Source organism: Mustela erminea, chromosome 1, assembly GCF_009829155.1.
Source record: "Mustela erminea isolate mMusErm1 chromosome 1, mMusErm1.Pri, whole genome shotgun sequence".
NCBI classification, from domain to species: domain Eukaryota; kingdom Metazoa; phylum Chordata; class Mammalia; order Carnivora; family Mustelidae; genus Mustela; species Mustela erminea.
In genome coordinates, this window is record NC_045614.1 from 7,592,297 (window position 1) to 7,602,919 (window position 10,623).

The 10,623-nt window shown below is 54.0% G+C and overlaps 1 protein-coding gene across 3 annotated transcripts; it reads left to right on the top strand.

The window, feature by feature from the left end:
* The first annotated feature begins 6,063 nt into the window (after positions 1 to 6,063).
* SHFL (shiftless antiviral inhibitor of ribosomal frameshifting) lies at positions 6,064 to 10,621 on the top strand. Of its 3 annotated transcripts, XM_032310643.1 has the most exons (8): positions 6,068 to 6,389; positions 6,858 to 6,981; positions 7,177 to 7,226; positions 8,577 to 8,615; positions 8,790 to 8,939; positions 9,358 to 9,461; positions 9,600 to 9,754; positions 10,314 to 10,621. In XM_032310643.1, exons 1-8 carry the CDS (start codon positions 6,369 to 6,371, stop codon positions 10,544 to 10,546), a joined length of 876 nt encoding a protein of 291 aa, XP_032166534.1. In that variant the 5' UTR covers positions 6,068 to 6,368; the 3' UTR covers positions 10,547 to 10,621. The 3 variants fall into 3 exon arrangements, with proteins under 3 accessions (XP_032166542.1, XP_032166534.1, XP_032166552.1); XM_032310651.1 differs by lacking the exon at positions 9,600 to 9,754 and having other exon boundaries at positions 6,064 to 6,389; XM_032310661.1 differs by lacking the exons at positions 6,068 to 6,389; positions 6,858 to 6,981 and adding an exon at positions 8,040 to 8,095 and having other exon boundaries at positions 7,171 to 7,226.
* Positions 10,622 to 10,623: the final 2 nt, after the last annotated feature.

Below are 10,623 nucleotides of genomic sequence, written 5' to 3' on the forward strand. Positions count from 1 at the left end.
CAAGCTACTTTTCGTCTCTTAGGTGTCATGCTCCAAGACGTATTTCCAGGATTTCATACCTATTATTTTTAGAAGTAATTGGGTTTATCTTACTATGTATTTTTTTGGTCCCATTGATAAAAGTGATGGGTGCTTGTTGCAACAAAAAATTCAGTAGTTAGGGGCGACTGGGTGGCTCAGTGGGTTAAAGCCTGTGCCTTCAGCTCAGGTCATGATCCCAGGGTCCTGGCATCGAGCCCCACATGAGGCTCTCTGCTCAGCGGGGAGCCTGTTTCCCCTTCCTGTCTCTCTGTCTGCCTCTCCGCCTACTTGTGATCTGTCTGTCAAATAAATAAATAAAATCTTTAAAAAAAAAAAATCCAATTGTTAGAGAAATATGCAGTGCAGAAAGTAAAGGTAGTATGGAGATCCCAGGCAGAAACACACACAAATGGTTGGTGTGTGTGCCCAAGGAGGGGCCATCCCGCCAAGATGTCAAAGCATCAGAATCCAGAACATGAAAGAAATGGTTCAAATACCATGCAGACTGCTTTCGTAGGTTTTGCCAAGTTGCCTTCCCCAACCGTTCTACCAAGAGATGCCTTCACTGTTTGGAGATTTCCTGCTTCCCCAAACCTCCAACTCTGGGCATTCCCAAGTTTTCTTCATTTGGTTAAATTCAGGGGAAATTGACTAAATTATGAGAGGCACACACATGCTGCGATTGTGTCCACTGCCTCCACAATTAAACCCGTCACTCAGCTTAAGCCTCCAAGGATCCGGCTAAAAGATTGGCTTCTTTCGACCTGAGCTTCCCTTCCGTCCACTTGCCCCCACCCCCAGTGGCCTTTAGCTTCCTGTGATGGACCAAACCGCTTCCCACCTCAAGTGCACAGGCTGGGCCTCTTCGACTAGGAAACTCTAATTCTTTCTTTCAGAGAGACCTAGAGTAAGTTCCCAAACCTGTTTTCCCATTTGTAATAACCTCACCACCTTTGTGGGGTGCTATGAGGATCATACGAAATACAGAGTTTCAACCACTTGGTACAGTGTTTCACAGTGTTAGGATTTCAGCTCGAGGGTCACCTCCTCCAGGAAGCCCTCCTTGGCCACCCTGCCCAGGTCAGGATTCCCATGTGTTATCCTTTTTCACAGACCCCTCAATGACTTTTGGGGGGTATATATCATATATTCAATGTGAGAAACAAAGGCAGAAGAAAAATAATTAAAAGTCCTTGCTACCCACAACCCATTAACAAGTCCTTGAAACAGGCAAAGTGACCTTCCTCTCGGGACTCAACTGCCTCGTTGTTGAACTTTGCTTAAGGGCAAAAGGCAATCTTAGCCCACCCCCCAACCCCCATCCTGTAAGCCTACTTTAGTAAAAATTCTTTTGAAAGCTTCTTCCTTTATCTCTAAACCCCCCAAGATAGTACAGGTTGGCAATCATCGCCCAAGCATATGGCGCACGGATAGATATCTGAGGAGTCTCATGACCAGGGTTTTATTACGCAGTAATAAGTGACCTTCTCCCAGCAACAGCTAGCCCCCTCAAGGTCCAGGAAACCTTGCTTCCGAAATTCTTTAGAGACTTATGCTATCACCAAACCCCTCCCAACTTGAATGTGGATAATGGGCCACTCCTCCTGACCCCAGTACAGTTCCTTCTGTCCACGGGTCCTGTCCTCGTGCTTGAATAAAACCACCTTTTTGCACCAAAGACGTATCAAGAATTCTTTCTTAGCCCTCGGCTTCAAATCCTAGCGTTCTTTCCTACATCGAATATAATAATTACTTGTGATATCATCTGCTTTGTGCTTCTCTTTACCATTAAGACCATGAGCGCGAGAAGGGCAGAAATGGTACCCAGCTCCACACCCGCTGCCAAAGGATGCACTTGACACCTGTCCATCAAATTAACGGATGTGATGAGGGAGCAGAAGCCTGGCTGAGGACCAAGCACAAGCTGACACTCGCACCCCCCCCCCCCAATATGTGTGACCTACCTCCAGGAAACTTCCAACTTACTTAATGCTTTGCTAGAGGGGAAAACGTACTTAGCTTGATAATAAGAAGGCCTCCAGGAGCCTGAGGATCTTCTTTAGCATATGAAGGACCTTTTGGACACCTCCCTTTGTCCTGACCTCCCTCAGCAGCTTGGTATGGAATCAATTCCTCCTCACAACCCCCCTGCCACCCTTTCTGCCCACAGGTCCTGTACCCGTGGTTAATAAAACTGCCATTTTCACCAGATGTTTCAAGAATTCTTTCTTGGCCATCGGCTCTGGACTTCACCCCCTCCCCCAAACCTCACCTACATCCCAAAACCACATCAAATGGATAGATCAGTAAGGGTTCATTCTTTGACTCAACTAACCAATATGTCAGAGGCTATACTTCTTTTTTTAAGATTTATTTATTTGGTGGGGGAAGGGCAGAGGGAGAAGATGAGGGAGCATGTCAAGCAGATACTCCACTGGGCGCGCAGCCCACCTTGGGGTTCGATCTTGCAATCCTGAGACCAGGACTGGAGCCGCAGTCAGGACTGGGCTGCTTAACCCACTGAGCCACCTCGACGCCCTGGGACTAGTTCTTATCGCTGTTATCAGCACATCTCTTTTCTCCCTAGCCACACCTTTCCATAAAGACAAAAGATAAAATGCAGTAATACTCCCAACCGACTACTGGCGCACCTACGAGCCACACTCCACCAGGCCAAGATGGCCACAAAGTCGGAAAACTGTTGGTGGGTAGGCAGCGCCCCCATGTGATCAGTGGAAATGCTTGCTCCTCTGTCCATCCACCGTGGCCAAAATGCAATACTCTGCTTCTATCTTCTGTTTGTCCTTCCGAATCCACTGCTCTGAGAGGCTGACCGCGGGGCTGGCTCCCTGGCTCTCCCTGCCGTCTGGTGCAACCAGTGAGAGGCTCCAGCAGGAGATGGGAAGATGGGAGCCGGCAGAAGGAGGGGTCTTGCTTCTCCTCTCCCTGAACACAAGCCAGATTTGGTGACTTGATTTTAACATACAAAAGGTCATGGTGGAAGTGATGCTGTGTGACTTCCAACACTAGTTATAAAAGATGCAACTCCCACCTGGCCTTTCTTCTCTTGTTGGATCCCCTGCTCTAGGGAGGCCAACTGCCAAGCTGGCCTCAAGCACCCAAGGAGGGAGGAATTGAGCCGTCCCACCAACAGCAACCACCTGCCCATCACACTGAATGAGCCATCTTGGAAGAGGACCCTTCCGACCCAGTCAGATATTCAGGTGACTGCAGCTCCCGCCAACATGGTGATCAATATTTGCTAGAGACCCTGAGCCAGAAAGTCCGGCAGAACCATTTCTAGATTCCTGATGCACAAAAACTCTATGAGACTGTTCAATGTGTGTGACCTACCTCCAGGAAACTTCCAACTTACTTAATGCTTTGCTAGAGGGGAAAACGTACTTAGCTTGATAATAAGAAGGCCTCCAGGAGCCTGAGGATCTTCTTTAGCATATGAAGGACCTTTTGGACACCTCCCTTTGTCCTGACCTCCCTCAGCAGCTTGGTATGGAATCAATTCCTCCTCACAACCCCCCTGCCACCCTTTCTGCCCACAGGTCCTGTACCCGTGGTTAATAAAACTGCCATTTTCACCAGATGTTTCAAGAATTCTTTCTTGGCCATCGGCTCTGGACTTCACCCCCTCCCCCAAACCTCACCTACATCCCAAAACCACATCAAATGGATAGATCAGTAAGGGTTCATTCTTTGACTCAACTAACCAATATGTCAGAGGCTATACTTCTTTTTTTAAGATTTATTTATTTGGTGGGGGAAGGGCAGAGGGAGAAGATGAGGGAGCATGTCAAGCAGATACTCCACTGGGCGCGCAGCCCACCTTGGGGTTCGATCTTGCAATCCTGAGACCAGGACTGGAGCCGCAGTCAGGACTGGGCTGCTTAACCCACTGAGCCACCTCGACGCCCTGGGACTAGTTCTTATCGCTGTTATCAGCACATCTCTTTTCTCCCTAGCCACACCTTTCCATAAAGACAAAAGATAAAATGCAGTAATACTCCCAACCGACTACTGGCGCACCTACGAGCCACACTCCACCAGGCCAAGATGGCCACAAAGTCGGAAAACTGTTGGTGGGTAGGCAGCGCCCCCATGTGATCAGTGGAAATGCTTGCTCCTCTGTCCATCCACCGTGGCCAAAATGCAATACTCTGCTTCTATCTTCTGTTTGTCCTTCCGAATCCACTGCTCTGAGAGGCTGACCGCGGGGCTGGCTCCCTGGCTCTCCCTGCCGTCTGGTGCAACCAGTGAGAGGCTCCAGCAGGAGATGGGAAGATGGGAGCCGGCAGAAGGAGGGGTCTTGCTTCTCCTCTCCCTGAACACAAGCCAGATTTGGTGACTTGATTTTAACATACAAAAGGTCATGGTGGAAGTGATGCTGTGTGACTTCCAACACTAGTTATAAAAGATGCAACTCCCACCTGGCCTTTCTTCTCTTGTTGGATCCCCTGCTCTAGGGAGGCCAACTGCCAAGCTGGCCTCAAGCACCCAAGGAGGGAGGAATTGAGCCGTCCCACCAACAGCAACCACCTGCCCATCACACTGAATGAGCCATCTTGGAAGAGGACCCTTCCGACCCAGTCAGATATTCAGGTGACTGCAGCTCCCGCCAACATGGTGATCAATATTTGCTAGAGACCCTGAGCCAGAAAGTCCGGCAGAACCATTTCTAGATTCCTGATGCACAAAAACTCTATGAGACTGTTCAATGCTCAGTGCCCAGAACAGTTCCTGGCACAGAGTAAGAGCTCGATATGATGACCGTTATTATGAGAATCTAGCAGATCTGGGGGCGCCTGGGTGGCTCAGTCAGTTAGGCGTCCAACTCTTGGTTTCCTCTCGGGACATGATCTCAGGGTTGTGAGATCTAGCCCCGCGTTGGGCTCATATTGGACACGGAACTTGCTTAAGAGTCTTTCCCCACTTCCCTGTGCATCCCCTCCCGCCCCTCCCAGGCGTGCTCCACAGGCGCAAGCTCTCTCTCTCTCACTGTCTCTCTCTCTCCATCTCTTTAAAAAAAAAAGGATCTAGCAGACCTGGTTCATGTTAGAGCTGGATCGGTCTCCCACCTGTTCCCTGCCTGCTTGTCACCCACCCTGGCTACAGCCTCCTTCTCCACTAGATAAGTAGTAATTACATACTATATATTATATATCCTATACCTTTAGAACAAGAGATTCCCCTCCACACCTCCCCCCTTCCTTCAGGATAAAATCCCAGGTACTCTCTGCCTCCAGGCTCCCCTCCCTGCTGGAAATTCCACATTCAGCCACAAAGAACCGTCAACTGTTTCTGTTCACTAATTGGCTCCAGATGGGGTGCACAGACCCACAAACAAAGCTTTGGAGGTCAAGGAGAAAACATTAGAATATCTATATTTTTTAAATCTCCATCTTTGGTGCGTTTGTTAAAGAATATCTTTATGTAATAGAGGCCCCGGGCTGGCTAGGTGGGTGGAGCATGTGACTCCTGCTCTCAGGGTCACGAGTTCAAGCCCCACCTTGGGTGTGGAGCCTACTTTAGGGGAAAAGAAAGTGCTAGCCGAAAAGATTCTTCACCTTCCAATTTACGGTACAGATTCCCAGGAACCCCTAGACTACAGGCTGCTGCCGCCAGACTGTTAGAGACCAGTAACCTCTGTTTTTAACAAGCATCTTCTCGGTACACAGTAGGTGGCCCAGTGATGAGTTCGCCTACCCCAGGTGCTACTACGCGCTCTACCCCGGGTCTCGAATCCTGGCAGACACACACAACCAAGACGTAGCCACTGTATCATCCCCATTTTACAGAGGAGTAAACTGAGGTTCGGAAAGAAGACACGGCCCCGTTTAAGACACTCAGAGCGAGCGAGCACGGGGCCCAGGTCCTCATTCCTGAGGGAGGGGAGGAGAGCGAGCGATGAAGTGGGGGGAGCGAGAGCTGAAGGGGGCACGGAGATTCGCGGCGGCCTTCCGATGCGGCCCCGCCCCCACGAGGGACGTGAAGACGCGGACCCCGCGCAGCGTGGGGACATGTGACCGATTGCAGAGGCCGCGCCGCCTCCACCGCCCGAGGTCCGCGCGCTCCGCCGCAGGGTGCAGACCCCTGGCGCCCGCCCGGGTCCGGGGCGCAAGAGCAGAGGCGGAGCCGGGGAGGAGCCAGAGCGCCCCGTCTACCCCGTCACCCCCAGTAATCGAAAGCGAAAGAGGGGGCCGGGGAGGAAGGGCGGGGCCGTCCGGAGGCCCCGCCCCCTGCCCTGCGCGGCTGCTGGACCCGGGGGCGCGCCCAGGTAGGGGGGCTCCGAGCGCGCAGTGCGGACCCTCGCGGGAACCTGCGCCGGCGCCACCATGTCTCAAGAAGGTGTGGAGGTAGGAGATGGCTACGGCTGGGCCGGGGGGCTCTCGAGAGGCGCCGAGGAGGGGCCGGGGGCGCGGAGGGGGCTTCGCAGTTTCTGGGGACTCCATCCGAAGCCCAGACCTACCGCCTGGCTGGCACTCGTCCCCCCTCCCCCGGAAAGAATGACCGCCACATCCCGCGGGTGAGATGAGGCCTCCTCAAGGAAAAGCGGGGGCTGCAGGGTCAAGGGTGAGAGGCCAGGGGTTACCTGGCCAGCCTCCTCCCTTATCCTGGGACGCTGGCCCCAGTCCGCTCCCTCCCCCAGTGCCCTGTGGGGACTTTGGCTTTTTCCAGGAAATGCCGTAGAGGGATGGCAGGGCGGGGGGGGGGGGGACCAAAACCAAGGGTCAAGTTCAGGCTGGAAGAAGGATGCCTAGAGATGGAGGAGGGTCAGTCGCTCCTCTCCTTACGCGATCGGGACCCCCCTTTGCCCCCCCAAGCTGGAGAAAAGCGTCCGGCGCCTCCGGGAGAAGTTTCATGGGAAGGTATCCTCCAGGAAGGCGGGGACTCTGATGAGGAGATTTGCCAGCGACCACACGGGAGTGGGGCGCTCCATCGTGTACGGTGAGCCGGTTGGGGTCCCGAACCTGGTAGGGGTTGGGAGCTGGGAGCGCGCAAGAGAGGTGTGATCTGGTTTAAGGGTAGGAAAAGGCGCTGAGATGATCTTCTGAGAAGGGTCTGTACTGGGCCCCTGGGGGACCCTGAAACTCCCACAAGATCCTTCAAGGACCTTTTACTTACACTTACTCTTGCCACCAGGGGTAAAGCAGCAAGATGGACAGGAACTGAGTAATGACCTGGATGCCCAGGTAAACTGTCCCCCCCCAATCAAAGGATGGGGTATCTGAGGAGGGGGAACCGAAGGAACCTGGCGTATCCATGAGCCCCTTCTGTGCACCACCAGTCCCCAGTTCATGGATCCACATAGACTTAGCTTTCCAGCCACACACAGGTCCAACCAGGGAGTGTGCAAACTAGGCGCTCATTACATGGTGATGGCATTGAGTGGGAGAGAGAGACGAAACTAGGCAGTGAAGCAAATCAGGATTAGTGTCATTGTAGAGGACCCTGGAGGTCAGAAAATGCTTTCTGGAAGGGGTGTGAGGAATAGTGATCCTGGAAAGTGGGGTGGTTGGAAAGGGTCTTCCTGGAAGAGGCAACAGAATGAGCAGCAGGCGGACAGGCTAGGATAAACAGAAATGGGGGAGGAGAGAGGGGCAGAGGACACCATGTGATGAATGAATGAATGAATGAATGAATGAAAGGCTTCGAGGCACAGGTGCAGTGTGGCTCCTTTACCCCTTAAATGACTTTGGTTGCCTGAAAGCACCCCCCTGGGTGTTAGAGTGTAATAAGGTACGTATTGTATTTACATTTACTCATGTAAACGGTATGATAAAAATAATAAGAGGAGCACCTGGCTGGCTCGGTGCGGTGGAGGGGAGTATGCAGACTCTTTCTCAGGGTCACGAGTTCAAGCCCCACATTGGGCATGAAGCCTACTTCAAATAAAAAAGAAATGATAATAGGAAAGTGAGTGCTCCCCCTGCAGTAGGGTTTTCTTGAATTTCATCCCCATACTGAGCCACTGAGACGGTCCCGTTATCACGTCCGTGCTACAGATGATGGAACGGGATGGATAGTGATGGCGTCACTTGCCGGTTCACACAGCAAGCAGGTGGCAGTTGGAATGTCAGCCATGGCGCTCTGAGATGCCCCTCATTAGTGGTTTGGCTCCACTCCCACAGCTGGAAACGCTGGAGTCAGGATTGGAACCTGCATCTCTCTGAATCCAGAGCCCAAGCACTTAGCCTAGAGCCGCATGGACTCAAAAAGGCAACAGGTCACAGCGCCACCAAGTGTGGAGCATGGGGTCCGGGCCTGCTGGGCCATGCGCACTCAGGGTGATCTCAGGCAACCCCTCTCCCAGCTCAGAGACTCTGTTTCTTTATCTCGGCAGTGGGGGTGGTAGGTGTGTCCCCACTCAAGGCGACTATGAGGATAACTAAGGTCATGCACCTGACCTTCTCTAAGCTCCTCCCGAGTTAGGGATTCCCTACTCATATGGGGCCAGAACCTGGCCACTCCGCCCCAACAAATAATGGTAAAAAGAGGTCCAAGCTGCGTCCCCATTTGCTGCCCCTGATGTCTCCACCCAGGACCTACCGGAGGACATGAAGCAGGACCAGGACATCCAGGTGAGTCCAGGGTATGGGACAGCAGTAGGTAGAGTGGAGGAGGACATCCACAGGCGGGGAGAGTGGAGGGCATCCGTGCATGAGGAGAGGGAGACATGTATATAGAGGGAAGAGGGCTGATGTGTGTTTAGGTTCACAGTGAGGCATGACCTCCCTTTTGTCCCCATCCTGCAGGCTGTGGCGACCTCCCTCCTGCCCCTGACGGAAGCCAACCTCCGCATGTTCCAGCGAGCCCAGGAAGACCTCATTCCCGCCGTGGATCGGCAGTTCGCCTGCTCCTCCTGTGACCACGTTTGGTGGCGGCGCGTACCACAGCGGAAGGAGGTGATGATCCAGTCCCCCCTTCTCGGTACCCATACTTCTGACTTGAGAGTATCAACCCCAAGAGCCCAATCCCTCACCCACAATCTTGGAGCTCAGCCTCCATCTCAGACCCCATCCCTCCGGCCCTCCAGCTCCACCCCTACCGCAGAGCCCGACCTCTGGCTCCACAGTTTTGACAGCTGCCACCGAAATCAAACCTGACCCCAAAACCACAATCCCAGTCTGGATTTGGAACCCCTGATCAGTGGTGTGCTTCTGGTAAATGCTTAGTAGCCCAGCTAGTGCAGGGAGGTGGGGGGAGAACCCCAGATTTGTAGCATTTGTCAGTTTCCATGGGGTACCTATTCCCACTGCGGCCAGTATCAAGTTCCAGGGGCGCCCCTCTGACAAGAGCCTGCTCCCCACTCTACATGCCCAGGTGTCCCGGTGCAGGAAGTGTCGAAAGCGCTATGAGCCGGTGCCCGGTGACAAGATGTGGGGTGTGGCTGAGTTCCACTGCCCGAGATGTCGGCACAACTTCCGGTAAGGGTGCTGACCCCCACCCAACCCCCAGCTTCACCCCTCCCTGCACCCCCCCACCCCCCGCCAGCCCTGCCCTGGTCCCACCCTGCCCCCGGCCTTACCTTTAGACCCAAATGACCCTGCCTGCCCCCCCCCCAGGGGCTGGGCACAAATGGGGTCCTCATCCCCCTGCTATGGGTGTGGCTTCCCTGTGTATCCAACACGGATCCTCCCTCCGCGCTGGGACCGGGACACGGATCGCCGCAGCACCCACACCCACTCCTGCTCGGCTGCCGATTGCTACAACCGGCGAGGTGAGGGCCCAGCATGTCCCCCATGACCTCCCTCCACTCAGGGCAGTCTACTTGACCTTGACTCCTGGGACATCCACCTCTGGGGCCTTAGTACCAAGGTGCCTGCCTGCTGCTTCCATGTGCCTCCTAAGGCCTCCATTCCCAGAGCCACTTAGCGCATCCCATGGCATCGGCCCCTCCTTTCACATCTTCCATGGCCACCCCCCTTCTCCGTGGCCTCCCAACACCAGGCCACCCAAGACCCTGATCCTCCTAATAGCCATCAGCCACATTCTGTGGTCTTGCCCCTGAGGCTCAGTGGTTTCACCCTGTTCATGACCTCAGCCTCTGCCCCTGTGGTCTGTGTTCTTGGTTCCCGTTTTGTGTCCTGTAGTCTCAGGTAATGCCCATGTCCCTGGGTCTGTTGTGGCTTCAATACCTGTGACTTTCATTTCTGAGTTTCCTATGGCTCTGGCCCAGGCCCCTCCCCGTCCTGAGCGCCCCATGGCTATGGCCCCTTTGCCCCCCAAACTCTTGGGTGGCCTCAGGCTCCATGGCCTCAGAACCTTTCCCTCCCCAGAGCCCCACATGCCTGGGACGTCCTGCGCGCACCCCAAGAGCCGGAAGCAGAACCATCTACCCAAAGTCCTGCACCCCAGCAACCCCCACATCAGCAGTGGTTCCACGGTGGCCACCTGCCTGAGCCAGGGGGGCCTCCTAGAAGACCTGGACAACCTCATCCTGGAGGACCTAAAGGAGGAGCAGGAAGACGGCGAGGACGACGACGGGGGGGAAGGTGGGCCTAGGGAGTGACCCCAGACGAGGGGCAGATGCAAACCAGACACACTCGGTGGAGATTTTGTGTTGTTATAAAATATGAGATCTAAACG

Coding starts and splice junctions, on each gene's coding strand:
- SHFL (XM_032310643.1), top strand. CDS start 6,369: ATGTCTCAAGAAGGTGTGGAG. Junction 6,390..6,857: donor TGTCTCAAGAAGGTGTGGAG/GTAGGAGATGGC, acceptor TGCCCCCCCAAG/CTGGAGAAAAGCGTCCGGCG. Junction 7,227..8,576: donor GTAATGACCTGGATGCCCAG/GTAAACTGTCCC, acceptor GTCTCCACCCAG/GACCTACCGGAGGACATGAA.